Below are 16,395 nucleotides of genomic sequence, written 5' to 3'. Positions count from 1 at the left end.
CAGCGTCCGCCGCGAGGCATTCTAGACGCAAATATGCACCGGGTTTGCGTCGCTGCAGACGGCCCGTTCAAGATGCATCACCCCGCTGGAGGTGGTACCATACGCATTTTCAGTCTGAACGGACGCAGACGGTTGCTCAAGATGCCCTAAAGGAAATGAAATTGCTTGGTACAAAGAACAAAGGGCCAAAAGGCCCGTTAGTCCAGCTGTGTGCTAGAGACATCTAAAATGCATGTAATGCTGGCCCGCGAAAATGGGGCTCTATAAACCAGCAAAGCCCCTTTAGCCCTGGAGTCGTGGACTCGTCATCGTCAGCTGTCGAGACTCGAGAGACGATCGAATCGGCTCGATAACGCTCCATATCGCGATCGCGATGCCTCCACCGGCGGCGACTACTCGGCGGCGCAATCCAAGGGGACGAGCCAGGAAATCCCCCGCGCTCCACCTCTCGGAGTTCCACTGCATGCCGGAGCCGGTGGAGGCGTGGGAGCGGGACTGGGCGGAGCTGCCCGCGGACTCGATCTCCTGCGTCCTCCACAAGCTGAGCCTCCCGGAGCTCCTGCTGGGCGGCGCGGCGGAAGTGTGCCGTTCATGGCGACGCGCCGCGCGGGAGGAGCCCGAGCTCTGGCGGCGCATCGACGTGAGCCATCTTCCCGACGTCCCGCCCTTCACCCGGCAGGCTACTCTCGAGAATGTCATGAGGGCCGCCTTGCGTCTTAGCGCGGGGCAGTGCCATACCTTCTTGGGCGCGCACCTGGACGATGGCCTCTTCATGCTGCTCGCCAAGCAGTAAGATCATTTGTTCTTGATCCCCAAATATTTACTCCCAGAGTTTTAAGTGGTACTGCATCCCACACAAAAAAAAAACAAAGATATGCCTATTGTTTCTTCTTATATTTTGTTTAAGGTTGGATCCTTTGAAAATATACAACTCCGGGACAGCAGTTTTGTTTTGAATGTAAAGCTAGGCAGATCTTCGAATTAGTGGTATATATATTAACATTAGTCATATCTTGCAGGGCGTCTTTGCTGAAGAGACTTGAACTGACCAGGTGTTGTCCTATCTCCAGCGGAGGATTTGCCGACGCAATAAAGAAGCTCCATCTGCTTGAGGAGCTCCAGCTGTATCACTGCTTACACGATGAAGCGTGCCCGTGCCTGAAAAGCTTCAGGCTTGTCCGGCAAAGGCCTTGCTCCTATCGTTTTAACAAGCGTACTGATGATCGAGAGGCCTTTGCAATCGCAAAGATGCACCGACTACGTTCCTTGAAGCTCGTCCATGGTAATCTCAGCAACCAAGGCCTGGCAGCTATCATCGACAACTGCCCCCACCTAGAGTACCTTACCATACGGGATTGCTGCAACGTCAGGATGGATGCTAACCTAACAGCCAAGTGCGCCCGGATCAGAGTGGACTACCACGAGTACTTCCCGTCATATGAACTTTGTAAATGTTGTTTCTTTTCCCCAATTTATGCGTTCAATGATGATGGATACCCCTATGATGACGATGAACCCGACGATTACCATGATCTTTCTCTTTATTCCTACCTGGGTGACGAGATTGATGGCACCGATTGTGAGGAGCATGAAAGGATCCTAGACGTCAAGAGCATGCGTAGGTACTTGAGCTAATGTACTAGTGTTGCTTTAGATGTTCTGATATTTTGTTGTGTCATTCCGGCCACAACTTTTCTTAAAGAGGATCAACTTTTTTTCATGGTATTATTAGCCTGTGGTTGGTGTGTAAGGTCTGATCATCACAAGATATATGATCCTTTGAAATAAATTGCTCTCAGTGACCATGTTTTCCTTCATTTCGCAAGAACGAGTGGAGTGAGTGTCCGGAGTTTATGCATGATAACTATTGAGCAATGTAATATCATCCAAATCCGTATGTGAGATAAAATGATGGCCTAATGGAACTGAGATATGGAGGTTCCTGGTTGCTGCTTATCGTCTGACACTTGCTTCGAACTGCATGGTGGCAAACTTGAAACATCCATCCGGGTTCACCTTCTGAATATGTGTATAGTTATTCTTGCTTCGTTGCCTAGTGCGCACGTGTTGACAAACACCAATCAGCATTTTCTTGGCAAAGCATATTTAGATTGTTGGGCCTATGGCTGTCAAAACCAAGACGGTAACTAACTAGGAATATATGCCAATAATCTGGTGATGACTGGTGACACCGAGCTCCAAACCTCCTATAGCCTCGTAGATCATGGAAACTTGCACTCAATTCAATGGTTAGAACATACTATGAAACCCAACCAGCATCTCTGCACACCTCTTTCAATCTTTTGTTTGGAACAGAGGACCTGAAATCCATATTTCATCTCACCGATGAAATATGAGTCAACTGAGAGTTTAAAACCTGGATTTTTTCATTTGTCATTTTTGTATCAGGGATTTTACGGACCCTCCGCGCATCAACGAGGTAAACGTGTCCTAAGGTTGTGAAATTCCTTATCCCACAAGTAGCGAGAAAAACCTGATTTCTATATCTGAAAGCCATTCCATGCTCACAAGAGTTACACACATGATTCTCCTATAAACATGCTGCCCCAAAAACACACCGTTTAGCAGGCCCCACAAGCCCAGATGGATTAAGCATAGACACCGCGGACACCATGACACCGATAACCAAGATCATCCTAAAGTGCTCATGGGTAGAGAGCTCATCAATACAAAGGTCGTAGCAACTGACAGCTCCTGATTCCATGTATATGTGGACCCCATATTCATGGAATGAAAATCGCACCTAACATGCCAATATTTGTGCGGCACCTCGATATGAGTCCCGCACAACTCATAATAGCTAGCCACCATCAGATGCAGGGCCAATTGCATGGGCCCGTCCACAACATATGTGTCTCATAAGTGTTAGTTTGCCTTGATCTGGCTGGAGAAATGAGTTTCAGAAAGCTCCACCGGCGAATGGAACAGTGCATCTTTTGCCTGGAGTTTGCTAGATCGTGTGGTATTTGGTCGCGCGCACCCATATTTTTATTCCGACCATTTGGTTCCGGAGGGAGCGACACGAAACTCTATTATGTGTTGACATCAAGTGACTTTTTGGTCCATGGTGAAGTCAGAAGAAAGAATATCATGAAGGCCGGATTGGTTGACTTGCTAAAGGAGGTTCAAGTCTCCACGATGTTGAGGGACTTGCTTGGCATTCCAGGCTCCGCAGTGGTATGCAAGTTGGGGCGGCAGCACAGGTGAAGTTCAGAGTCTTACCTTTCAGGGTGAAAACCTAAGGTTTGGACTTAACTGGTTGTGCCTGGCAACGACCTTGTTGGAGGCATTGTTTTGACAAAGAGGACTATCTTCAGGGTGAAAACCTAAGAACTTTGGTCGGGCGATAACGCTGCTGGTGCACCGTTCCCTTTTGGAGGCGTCGTTTTTGGAGAGTCTGTATTTCAGGTGTTGTCATAGTGGTGGTTATATTGTTGTTGCTAGGTCTGGAATGCTGTAGCGGGATTTTTATTTCTTAGTTTTCTTTTCTCTTTTTTGGTTGTGTGTATCTGTACTGCCACTAGGGTGTTGCATTGTTGCAGAGACTAAGTGTAATTGGTATCTTTTGATATTAATATATTCCCTTTATCAAAAAAATGTACCACAGTCAACATGCCTATACTAAAAAATCACGATTCAGATAGCAAAATTGCTTATAGATGCATAATAAGCTAGATAAGAGTATGAAGATCCTTTAGTGACCGAGACTAGACGTAATAATGTTGTGCTACTCTTATCCAAAAAAAATTAGGGCGCATTACGAAAGGTGCTTTTGGGATAAAGTTGACATATTTCATAAGAAGATGCATTTAGGTATTTCCTTCCTAGAGAAAAATACATGCCTTGTAAATATCTCACATCAACTCCCTATATAAGAGCATCGCCCCTCGTGAGAAGGGACGGTGGCTTCATTCCCACATAGTCGCTCTCACTTTTAAGAAAGAGGGAGGGAGGTTGGGAGCAATAAAGCTACAGTTACGTAAAATTTATTACGTAAATTTCTTACGGGATGAGGTGAAGTTGTGTGGATCCATCATGGACCTAAAATCACGGGGGCTAACTGATTTAAAACAAACCAAAAGCAGCCACATGCCATTCTGTAAGTTAACCCCGTATAAAATATCTCGTAGGTGTAGCATTCCTCGGTTGGGAGGAGGCGAGGAGCTCCTCTCACATCCCGCAACGTTGTAAGAGACATGTGAGAATTTTGGGGAGATTGGATAGATCATAGGTGCAAGAATGTCAAGATTAACTGAGCTTGAGAAAGAATAAGGAATATTCCAATTTCCACCCAAATTTGAATGGATCAAGCACTCAAAAGAATTCAATTAGGTGATGTGGTTTTCCTAGGCAGAAGGGAGGTTACGGTGTGTTTCATTGACCCACGAGTTTAGATGTTTATCTTTACGTGTGAAACTTTTTTATTTGCACATCTGTCGTCGTGGTGAACAGACAGATGCCATAGGATGGCTTAGATTGGGGCCGAATGGACGCTAGAGGATTCAGGGGAGGGTTTGCGATTAGATGGGAAGAACTTCCGGATGCTTTCCTCAAGAACACGGCCAAGGACCGGTACACAAGAAGAGAGACAAGAGGAAGAACCCTTTACTAGATCGCTGGCTTCATTGATTTCAACATGATTACAAGCGCATGAACACAAGTTCTATCGTCTAATTTCCTCTGTGTACTCGCGCCTGTAAGAGGCAGTACCCCCTCTCCTTATATAGGGGAGAGGGTGGCTTACAGAACAAGAAACCCTAATGGCATCTTTGACTGGACAAACTACTTTACAAAGCTACTTTAATCATAGATGACGCCGGGGTCCTCTTTAATCAGGGCTGCTGATGTCCTCCGGCTTCTTTTAGCGTCGTCCCTCTCTTTGGCGCCAGGGCTCTGATTAAAGTCACTTTGCTTAGCTCATCCTTGTCTTCTTGCTCTGAAGAGAACCTTTGACCAGTCCTGCCTACAGGCCCTTCTTTCCGGTAACTTCTTTACCGGGTTCTGGCATACCCCTTTGGGGATTCCGGCTTAACTTCACTTAGCCCAAACTCCTACCTTGTTTCCGGTAAGAATATTAAACCGGTATCTCGATGGCTCAAACCATCCGGTTTGGCATGCCTTTGGCATACCGGGGGTCATCCCCCCAACATTAGTCCCCGAAGCTGGTATAGTCTGGGGGATTCTATCCTACAGACCATGCCAGGTTTTCATCTTTTCAGGATACCGGATTAATCTCTCCGGCTTGAACTTGGATCCGGCATCTTTGCCCTCTTTTTTTTTGTCTTTTCTCTCCTTGCAAGATATCTTCCGGCATCTCTCTTTTCCGGCATCATTCGCATTTACTCCTTCCTCGGCGAAGTCGAGAATATTTTGGGCCCCGCGCCTGTCAGTGACATGCGCACTGTTAACTGCCACGCCAGTGTCAGTTGTCACTTCGCTTCGACTCCCGCGCGGTCATTAAATGCCCCACTACGGATCCCACTAGCCGTTTTGGATCCCGTGTGCGCTTCCATGTGGCCTCCTATTTTCTCGCGTGTACCTCCTTGCCACGTGGCGGCCCATGGTGCGAACCGTTGCGGGCCGCGAGGCGAACCGCCGTGGCCCAGCGGTTTTTGGCCCACGTCCTAACTCCTTTATAAGCACAACTGCCTCTTCTTCTTCCTCTTCTTCGCATTCCCCAACCTCCGCACACAGTGCTCCTTGCCTCTGTGCCTTCGCCGCTCTCCGTCCGCCGTCGCTCGCTCGAGCTCCGTCGCCCGGCGAACTTACGCCGTGCTTCCGCCGGACCTTGTCGTGCGGGAATCTTCCGCAGCATCCTCTTCGAGCGCGCCGCATTCTTGCTTCTTCGTGAGCTTCTCCGCCTCGCCGTCGACGGTGCTCGTTGGCGACCGCAGGTCCGCTCCACCACCGGCGAACACCTTCCTCAGCGACTGCGCCGCTCCAGGTTGGTACCAATTTACTTTGCTTGCCATCTGCTTGCTTTTCAGATCTTGGGTCTACGGTGTTCTTATTTCCTCTTTTTCTTTGGTTTTCTTCTTACTCGTAGATCTTCACGCGGGGTTCAAGTGTGGGATTTCTGTTTTTCTGCCTACCGATCCAATGTCTGACGAGGAATCTTCCTCCGCATCTTCTTCTTCCTTTTCTGTTAAGCATCGTAGACAATCTTCCGGCGAATCCACGGCTTCAGATCCAATGGACACCGATTCCGGCAACCAGCAGGAATCCGGTAGCCGCCAAGAGTCCGGTGGCCATCTAGAATCCGGTAGCTTTAGCCAAGCTTCCGGTAGCCAAGAAGCAAGTAGCTCTGGCCAAGCCTCTAGTAGCTCTAGCCAATCTTCCGGCGCAGAGCCTTCCCCAATCACCCGCGGAGCCTGGATGGGCTCCAATGTCACTGAGTATGAGATCGATTGGTTATACCGGTCCCGCAGGATTCCGGAAGGAGTAGTCTGCCGGATTCCCGGTGACGAAATCGAACCGGATCCCAAGCCCGGTGAACATGTTGTTTTTCTTGCTCACTTTGAGCGTGGCTTTGGCCTTCCTGCCTCTCCCTTTTTCCGGGAGTTTTTAGATTTTTATAAACTCCAACCTCACCACCTTCCTGGCAACGCCATCTTCTATCTTTCTTGCTATGCCACCTTCATGGAGGCCTACATCGGCATTCGTCCCACTCGTGAGACGTTTGCCCGTTTCTTTTGTCTACGGATCAACTCCGTCCAGGGCAAGGAAATCCCTAAGCCCAAGCCGCCTGTGGAGTGCGGATCTTGCATCGTTGGCTCCCGTCAAGGGAGCGCTTTTCTTAAGTTTGCCGGCCTCGAGTCTTGCCGCGCCTGGCAAGGAACCTTTTTCTATGTGAAGAACGACGGCCGCGCCGATCTTATCGATCTTCCTCCGTTTCAAGCGGGGCCTCCCAGCAGAACCAACTGGAGCTACAACCCGAAGACGGATCATGCCGAAACCAACCGGGTGGTACGCTTCTTGGCCTCTTTGAAGAAGGAGACCAACATCTGCTCGGATGACATCATCCGCACCTTTATATCGCGCCGGGTGCTTCCTCTGAAGCGCCGCGCGCATAGGATGAGCGAGATGTACGGCCCTGGCGATCCCACCAAGATCACAGGCCGTCCCCTTAGCAAGAAGGACGTTGTTCGTAAGGCTAAGCAGATTTGCCAAACTGCTATGCCATTTGGCTGGGGATGGGGCCTCCTTCCTCTCAGCACTACTAACCCTCCTACCCAAGAAGTAAGAGGTTATGCAATTGGGATTATTTTTGCCGGTAACTTTCTGCTCTTGTTAACTTTCCCTTTTTTCGTGTTTCAGGCCAAGGACCGCTTCCCCCTCATCCAAGCAGAGCGACGTGGGATTCCGGTGAAGCGCGCCCTTGACTCCTTCGACCCAGATCCCTACATTTTTTGGAAGGATCTGAAGATGGGCAAGACTCCGGCCGCGCGCCTTGGCCGGTCTCCGCCGAAGCCAACCAGGTCCTCCGATGACCTGGCCATGCTCGAGGTATTTTCTTTTCCGGTTTCTTATACCTTTCCGTTATTGCCTTCTTGCGAATTTCTTCTTAGCTATTTTTGATCCATAGATCCATGAGCGCGTGCCGCCCTTGAACGCCGAGGCCGGCACCGAGTTTGTGGACAACCTCTTGGCCCAGGGCCAAAAGAACAAACAACCGGCATCTGATGCCGGTTCCAGCCAGGCCCCTCCCTCCAAGCGCTTCCGGACCGAGCCCTTGGGGGAGAAGGAAGTGGGCATGCGTCGCTACAAGCGAAAGCAGATGCCGACTGCTTCCAGGTAAGTTTTTCATTTTCTTGCTTGCCTCTTTTTGCCAAGTTCTATTTCCGGTTGCTTTTTTCCAACTGTTTTTCTTTCTTTTTCTCAGCCCTGCGCTCAAGCTTGGCCCAAGGCCATCGGGCTCTGAAGGTTCCGCAAGGACTTCAACCCCTCCTCCTCACTCAAGCCCGGCACCATCTAGTGCCGGCAACACCTATGCCTCCCTCTCGGGGGGCACAAAAAATTCGGGGCGTGCGGCCCCTTCACCATCAGATCACCGCACGGAGGAGGATCTTTCGTTTCTCCAAGAGAACCAAGACACCGGCGCCAGTAACATCGGCGCCGAAGAAGAAGAAGCTGCCGGGCGGGCGGAGCCTCCGGCTCCTCCCGTCCTTGAAAAGACGACAACTTCCGCGCCGGAAGGCTCCAAATCGGGTGACGCGCCTAGCGCTCCCCCTTCTCCACGAACCCTTCTCATGCCTCCTCCAGATGCTCCTCGCACCAAGCCCTCCAAGGCTGCTCCAACTGCGCCGCCGCCCAAGACCTCCAGGCTGATCAAGGGGAAGGCGACGGCCTCCAGCGCCCCTTCCGGCGGCCAGCAGCCCCTGGTGCTGCACGTCGCCAAGGCCGCCAAGGATACCGCCACGAAGGCCACCGGCCTCCTTGGCCGTGTTACTGAATTCCAGCGCCAAGGTCGGGACTTGGGGCATCTTCTGCCCTACGCTCAAAAGTGGAACGCCGCGGACATGACTCCGGCGACCCGCGGCCTGGGCAAGGACAGGCTGCCGGCACCTGACCCTGTCGGGGACCGATCTTCCGAGGAGCACTTCATGCGGCTTCGCAGCACCGTGAAGGAGCTCGACAGCGCGTGGTACGATTCCACGAACAACTTGATGGTTCGTTCTACTAACTTTCTTCAATCTTTACCGGTTTCCTTGCTTCCGGCTTGCTCTATCTTTTCTTTAGTTTATGCCGGTTTCTCTCTTGTCTATCTTCCCAGTCCCCGAGTTTTGTGGTGAGAGCGCAGCTCTTAGCGCAAAACTTAACTTAAAAACTTAGCGTGAAACCGGCACTGCCAGTCCCCGAGTTTTGGGTCAAACACCTCCTTCTTAGCGTACCACTTATCTCAGAAACGCGCAAAACCGACACTGCCAGTCCCCGAGTTTCGGGTTAAGAACTTTGTTCTTAGCGCAAAACTTAACTCATTTCTTTTTCTTGAACAGCTCACGGCTGACGCTCGGAAGGCTCTCTTTGAGAAGCTTCTATGGGAGCATCGGGAGCTCGCTGAGGCACACGATAAGTGCCAAGGTAAGTTTTTGTTCTACCGGCATCTTTCTTACCGGAAACCTTTTTCCCTTCTGACATTTATAATTTCTGTTTAACAGTGATCCCGGAAGCTTCCATCGATGCTCTCAAGGAGCAGCTCGCCGCCGCCCAACGTACAATTCTTTCCCTTCTCTTGTTAACTTGGTTTTCTTTTCACCTTCACCAGCACAGTTTTGTTAACATCTTCTTTTCCGGGTTGCAGAGGAGAAGGATCAGCTCATTCAGCGGCATCGGGAAGAGCTGAGCGCCCAGAAAACCAGCTACCAGGAGCTCAAGTCCCAACTCATCCAGCTGGGGTTTGATCATGCCAAGGCCCTCAAAGCCGCTGAAGCTGACGCAGCGGCCAAGATGGACGAGGCTCTGGAGGACGCCAGCAATGCCACCGTGGTACTGCGGGCTGAGCTGGAGGAGCTGGCCAAGGCCCGGAAGGGTGCTGAGGAGAAAGCTGCGCGGCTGGAGGAGGAGCACAGGGAGTGCAACCAGTTGATCCTGCAAACTGATACCCTTGCCTACCGTAAGTTTTTTTTCTTTTACATACTTGATTACTGCATACTAGCCTTTTTTCTTCCGACCCCATTTTCTTTCCGTTACCTTTCCTTCCGGTCTCTTTTTCTTCCGGTCTCTTTTTCTTCCGGATTCTTTTTCTTCCGGTTTCTTTTCCTTAGCCTTTTTCTTCCTTCGTGCAGGCCTTTTTCCGGACTCACAGAAGTACGCTGTCAAGAAGGTTGACGCGCGCCACACCACCCAAGGCCAAGCGAATCTTACCGTGCCATGGACGCCCAACGACCATCTGGTCGCGCTTAACGCGCGGGTGTCTCATATGCGCGCCATAGATCGCAATCTATCTGACATTCCTGATGTAGCTACCCAGCTCTTCAGGACCCTGTGGCCTGGCGAGGAGGTGCCGGATACCTTCTCCCTCATCAGCGATCGTCTCAAGGGCGCCGGCAGGAGGATCCTCGAGTGGCAGTGCTCTGCTGCCCGCGCTGGAGCAGATTCTGCCCTCCGCGTCGCTTGCTCTTGGTACCCGGAGCTTAACCTGGATGCCCTCACCGGAGTGCGCGAAGGCGCGGAAACCGATGTGGACCCTGTTCTCGCCGCTAAGCGGCAGGATCGTGCGTACCACATTGCGGAGTACGCCGACATGCGCACCTTCATCCCTCCCCCTCCTGACGTCAAAGATTATCTTGATGAGGAGGAGGATGAAGCCGATGAGGAGCCTCTAGACGACGCTGGTGCTGGCGACGCTCCTCCGGAAGCCCCTGCTGCCTGATCACCTGCCTTAAGATTTACCTTGCCGTGCTGTTTGGCCCTGCGTGCCTTAAAACAATGTTCTTGTTAAATTCTGCCCCGGTATGCCGGGGCTTATGATGTAAAACTTTAAGTCTGCTTGCGGTTGCCGTACAACATTTTATGCCGGTAAGTTATACCGGTAGTTAAGTATTCCTAAGTTTGCCTTAGCATATTTGCTTCTGATTTTGCTTTTATCTTGCACCGCAAAGATTTCTAAATTGTTTCCTCATCCAATTCGATGCACACTTGGTTCTTTTGCCTTGGCTCTGCCTGCCTTCTCTGGGCGTTCTTTGGCGTATGAGCACAAGGTTCTTTCACCAAACAAGCATTTTCTTGAACTTAGAAATAACTTCGAAATTTTGCAAAAAACCGGTTTAACCGGGGTTAGTTAAATTTTCCGGATTGTTCTTTCCTGTTCTCCCTCTCCGCAGTTCATGTGCTTATCTCCTACCGGTTTATCTTGCTTGCCATGAAGCCGGGTTGCGGACAGCAGCAGAGTCGAAGACTCCGGTAGGATTTAGCACACTACTAAACCGGAAAGAAAAAACGTTCAATAACTAACCGGTAAACTGAAAAAATAAACAAGTTACATGCAACCTTATTGGGGTAGTCCCCGTCATTCATTCAAGGTTCCGACATCTTTTATTCATAGCATGTAAGGCACAAAATGGAACTTCTTACACCACAACTTCAAGAGTAGAAAGGACGCAACAGAGCTACGTTCCATGGACGCTTGCTCTCCTCTCCGGACCTGTCCGCCTTTCCTTTTTTCCATTCCTGTGCATCGATCAAGTAATATGCGTCATTGTGAAGCACCTTGCTTACAATGAAGGGACCTTCCCATGGTGGCAAAAGCTTATGCCGGCCTTCAGTGCGCTGCACTAGGCGAAGTACGAGATCTCCTTCCCGGAAAACTCTCGGGTTAACCTTCCGGTTATGATAGCGTCTGAGGTTTTGCTGGTAAATGGCTGTTCTTGCCAAAGCTAGCTCTCTTGCTTCTTCTAGCAAGTCCACATCATTTTCTCTGGCCTCTTTGACCTCTTGCTCAGTATAGAGCTGTACCCTTGGTGAATCATGAATGAAATCAGTTGGTATGACTGCTTCTGCTCCATAGACCATGAAGAATGGAGTGTATCCGGTAGACCGGTTTGGAGTTGTTCTTATACTCCACAGTACTGATGGTAGCTCATCGAGCCAACATCCTGGTGACTTTTCCACTGCATCAATGAGTCTAGGTTTGATACCGGAAAGTACCAAAGCGTTCATTCTTTCCACTTGGCCATTGCCTTGTGGGTGTGCCACTGAGCACAAATCCAACCGGATGTTGTTGTCCTCACAGAACCTTTTGAACTCACCTTGAGCAAAGTTGGTTCCATTGTCAGTGATGATGCTGTGCGGGTATCCATACCGCAAAATGACATCTTTTAAGAATTTCACCGCTGTGTGCCCATCACATTTTGCGATAGGTTTCACTTCTAGCCATTTGGTGAACTTATCCACCATAACCAAGATGTGAGTCATGCTGCTTCTTGCAGTTTTGAATGGGCCAACCATATCAAGGCACCAAACGGCAAATGGCCATGTTAACGGTATTGTCTTCAAACCGGATGCTGGGGTATGATTTTGCTTGGCGTACCTCTGGCACCCGTTGCATTTTCTTACCAAATCCTCAGCGTTCTCCAAAGCAGTGGGCCAATAAAACCCATGCCGGAATACTTTTGCTACTAGCGCCCTTGATGAGGCATGATGCCCACATTCTCCTTGGTGAATTTCCTCAAGCATTTCTTTCCCTTCTTCCGGTTCCACACATCTTTGAAGGACACCGGTAACGCTTCTCTTGTACACCTCACCATTGATGAACGTGTATGCTTTGGACCTTCTTTGTATTCTCCTTGACTCATTTTCGTCATCCGGCAAGGTGCCGCTGATCAGGAATTCCTTAATAGGTTTAACCCACGACGGTGTCTCTCGAACCAAGAACACCGGTGCATCTATCTCCATGCTATCTACCAGCATCATTTCTTCTGGTATGGGTATAGCAGTCCCCGAGCTTGCCGGAGCAGTCCCCGAGTTTACCGGTGCAGTCCCCGAGTTTCCTTCATCAATATCCATGGGTACTACATGCGATTCTGTTACAAAAATTGATTCCGATTCCGGGCTTGGTTTGATCGATGGTGTTCTTAGGTGAGCTAGAGCTATTCCGGGAGGAATTTCTTGCCTGGACGAGCCCAGCTTGGACAAAGCATCCGCGGCTTCATTTTCTGCGCGCGGCACATGGTGAAACTCACACCCTTCGAAGAATCCGGCAATCTTTTGCACGTGAAACCGGTACGAGGCCATGTTGGCATCTTTTGCATCCCAATCCCCGGAACACTGCTGTACCACAAGATCTGAGTCTCCATAGCAAATGATCCGGTGTGCACCGACTTCTTTTGCGACCTTAAGCCCATGGATCAAAGCTTCGTATTCAGCGACATTATTTGACGCCCTGAAATGTACTTGTAAAACGTACCGGAGGTGATCTCCTTTTGGCGAGGTAAGCACCACACCGGCACCTAGACCTTCTTTGAGTTTGGACCCATCAAAATGCATTTTCCAGTATTCTATCCTCTGATCTGGCGGTTTGTATTGCATTTCCGCCCAGTCAACGAGGAAATCAGCCAAAGCTTGTGACTTTATGGCATCTCTTCTTTCATATACCGGCACGTATGGCGATATCTGGATTGCCCACTTTGCAATCCGGCCGCTGGCGTCTTTGTTGCACATGATATCGGAAATTGGTGCTTCACTCACCACTTTCATAGGATGTTCTTCAAAATAATGCTTGAGCTTGGTGGCGGCCATGTACACGCCATAAGTCATTTTTTGGAAGTGAGGATAGTTTTGTTTTGAGAGGGAGAGCACTTCGCTCAGGTAGTATACTGGCCTCTGGACGGTTTTTCCTTCCTCTTCTCTTTCAACTACAACTACTACGCTCACAACCCGGTTTGTTGCTGCTATGTACAATAGCATAGGCTCTCTTTCTAGAGGTGAAGCCAGTATAGGTGCTGTGGCTAGCATTGTTTTTAGCTCTTTAAACTCTGCGTCTGCCTGAGGGGTCCAGACGAACGTGTCAGATTTCTTCATGAGAGCATATAGTGGTAGAGCTTTTTCTCCCAATCTGCTTATGAACCGGCTTAGCGATGCCAAGCTACCGGTAAATTTTTGCACATCTTTTAGCTCTCGTGGGACAGTCATTCTTTCTATTGCCCGGATCTTTACCGGATTGACTTCAATGCCCCGGCTTGATACCAGGAAACCGAGCAACTTGCCGGCAGGGACACCAAAGGTGCATTTTGCCGGATTGAGTTTCATCCGGAACTGTCTTAGGTTTTCGAATGTTTGCCGGATGTCATCGATTAAGGTGTCCTTTACCTTAGTTTTTATCACAATGTCATCCACGTAGACTTGCACATTCTTTCCGATTTGATCAAACAAGCATTTTTGCATACAGCGCTGGTACGTTGCACCAGCATTGCGCAAACCAAAAGGCATAGTAACATAGCAATAAGCCCCGTGCGGGGTAATGAACGCAGTTTTTATTTGATCTTCCTTTTTCAAGGGAATTTGATGGAAACCGGAATACGCATCCAGAAAGGACAACAACTCACACCCAGCAGTTGAATCAATCACTTGATCGATCCGTGGTAAAGGAAAAGGGTCTCTTGGGCAAGCCTTGTTTAGGTTGGTGTAGTCGATGCACATTCGCCACACCTTCGGAGCTTTTGCCTCCAGGTTCTCATCTTTTTTCTTTTCAACCATTACCGGATTGGCCAGCCACTCTGTGTGCGTGACCTCCACAATGAACCCGGCAACGAGCAATTTTGTCACCTCCTCTCCTATGATTTTCCTTCTATCTTCAGCGAACCGGCGCAAGGGTTGTCGCACCGGCTTGGCATCCTTTCGAACGTTTAAAGAGTGCTCAGCCAGCTCCCTCGGAACACCTACCAAGTCATCAGTTGACCAGGCAAAGATATTCCGATTCTCACGGAGGAAGCTGACGAGCGCGTTTTCCTATGCTTGATCGAGTCCGGCACCAATGCGAACAGTGCGCTCCGGGTAAGCTGGATCCAGCACAATGTCCTTTGTTTCGTTTGTCGGCTTGAATGCCGGTGAGCCCAAGTTTCCACTCATTGCCGCTAAGCTCAACTGTGAGGACTGAGCCAGCGCAACCGCTGTTTGCATCCTCTTCTTTTCCTCCGCGATCACCAGCGATTCCGCTAAGTTTGATCCGGCAGATGCAGTTTCCAGTGAGACTTTGTAATTCCCTACCACAGTCAACGGTCCACGAGGTGCCGGCATCTTCATCTTGAGGTAAGCCGTGTGAGTGGTAGCCATGAAAGCTGCCAATGCTGGTCTTCCCAACAGCGCATGGTAAGGACTGTCTAGATCCACCACCTCAAACTCAACATTTTCAACCCGGCAATTGTCACGTCCCCCAAATGCTACGTCCACCCGAACTTTTCCTATCGGGGCACAGGACAAGCCCGGAACGATTCCGTGGAACGTCGTACGCGTGGGCTGAAGCATGTTTTCTGTTATGCCCAGCGTATGCATGGTGTGCTTGTACATGATGTTGATGCTGCTGCCGTTATCTATCAGCACCTTGCTGAACTTTACTCGAGTCTGTGGCCCTTTCATGATTGGGTCCACAACAAGAGCGTACCCACCCGGATTCGGCATGATCTTGGGGTGATCTTTAAATGACCAGGTAATTTCCTGATCCGACCACAGCATGTACTTGGGGACTGCCGGCATCACGGCATTGACCTCCATGGAGTGGCGGTGTACACTTTGCCTGTCTGTTGGCTCAGTGACAAAGACAACACAGCACATATCCGGACCCTCGTAAACATTCCGGCCTAAAGGTGCCGGTGGAGGTGGTTGATCATTATTCTGTTCCACCCGGTTAACTTGCTTGTACTGCTGCCGGTTTGGCTGCACCGGTAAGGCGTTTGCCCCGGTAAGTGGTGGTGGTGGCGGTACCTGTTGTTGCCGCGGCATGTCTTGTGGTGGTTGTGCATCTTTCACCGTTCCCTTTTGCATCAAGTACTTGGTCCAGGTACAATCTTTCGTCAGATGGTTTGACGGGTGTGCCGGATTTGGTGTGTGCCACCGGCATGGTTGGTCCATGGCAGCTTCCATGGTGTATTTTGCGGGTTCTTGCCAGTTTCTTTTCTGGACCCAGGGTTTCCTTTCTACCCATTGTTTCTTAGGACCCGCCCACGGCTGCGATCCGGTTCTTTGCCTCTGACTGCCGCTGGCCTCAGAGTTTTCCTGCACAGCAGCAACTTGCTGCGGACCGTACCTTCGATCCGGAAAATCTTCTCTTCTTTTGTTGTTCCGGTTATCCCGGTGTTGCTCTTGGCGCAGCTGTTCCGGCTCAGGTTGTACTGCCGGCTGCATTGGGTCTCCCAACGCATAGCTGTCCGCCACACGTATCATCTCTGCCAACGTTGTCGGCATGTTCCGCTGCAACTTTTGCCACAACGGTGAACCTCTTCTGCACCCACTGCTAAACCAAGCAATGGCCCGCGCCTCGATTACCCCTTCACAGGAGTTCCTTGTAGTGTTCCACCGGGCCAGATAATCCCGGTCTGTTTCGTTCGCGCGCTGTATGCACAGAGCGAGTTGCTGTGGCCTGTTTGGCCTTTGATAGGTGCTGCTGAAATTGCTCACAAAAGCCTCCTCAAAATCCAGCCAACCATTTATGCTTCCTGCCGGCAAGTTGTTTAGCCAGATTCTTGCCGGTCCAACCAAAAACGATGGTATGATCCTCACGGCCCAACGTCGGTTTCCACCTCCTGCTACAGTTCCTCCACCGCCTGCAACGTATACCGCTGTCACGTAATCAGCGAGCCAGTCTTCCGGCTTTGTAGTGCCATCGTATGTTTTTGTGTCACGGGGCAACATAAAGTTGCGCACTGGTGGTTTCTCCTTCAT

The 16,395-nt window shown here is 50.2% G+C and overlaps 1 protein-coding gene across 1 annotated transcript; it reads left to right on the top strand.

The window, feature by feature from the left end:
* The first annotated feature begins 299 nt into the window (after positions 1–299).
* On the top strand, positions 300–1,805 carry LOC127329632 (putative F-box/LRR-repeat protein 9). The gene is made up of 2 exons (XM_051356117.2): positions 300–789; positions 1,020–1,805. Exons 1-2 carry the CDS (start codon positions 374–376, stop codon positions 1,633–1,635), a joined length of 1,032 nt encoding a protein of 343 aa, XP_051212077.1. The 5' UTR covers positions 300–373; the 3' UTR covers positions 1,636–1,805.
* Positions 1,806–16,395: the final 14,590 nt, after the last annotated feature.

The sequence above is a fragment of the Lolium perenne genome, chromosome 2 (genome assembly GCF_019359855.2).
Source record: "Lolium perenne isolate Kyuss_39 chromosome 2, Kyuss_2.0, whole genome shotgun sequence".
NCBI classification, from domain to species: domain Eukaryota; kingdom Viridiplantae; phylum Streptophyta; class Magnoliopsida; order Poales; family Poaceae; genus Lolium; species Lolium perenne.
The sequence above is the reverse complement of the archived record's forward strand: the minus strand, read 5'-3'. Positions and strand labels throughout refer to the sequence as shown.

What these genes read in the sequence shown, in the direction of transcription:
- LOC127329632 (XM_051356117.2), top strand. Translation starts at nt 374, where the DNA reads ATGCCTCCACCGGCGGCGACTACTCGGCGGCGCAATCCAAGGGGACGA. An exon ending in TTCATGCTGCTCGCCAAGCA is followed by an intron (nt 790 to 1,019) that starts GTAAGATCATTT and finishes CATATCTTGCAG; the next exon opens with GGCGTCTTTGCTGAAGAGAC.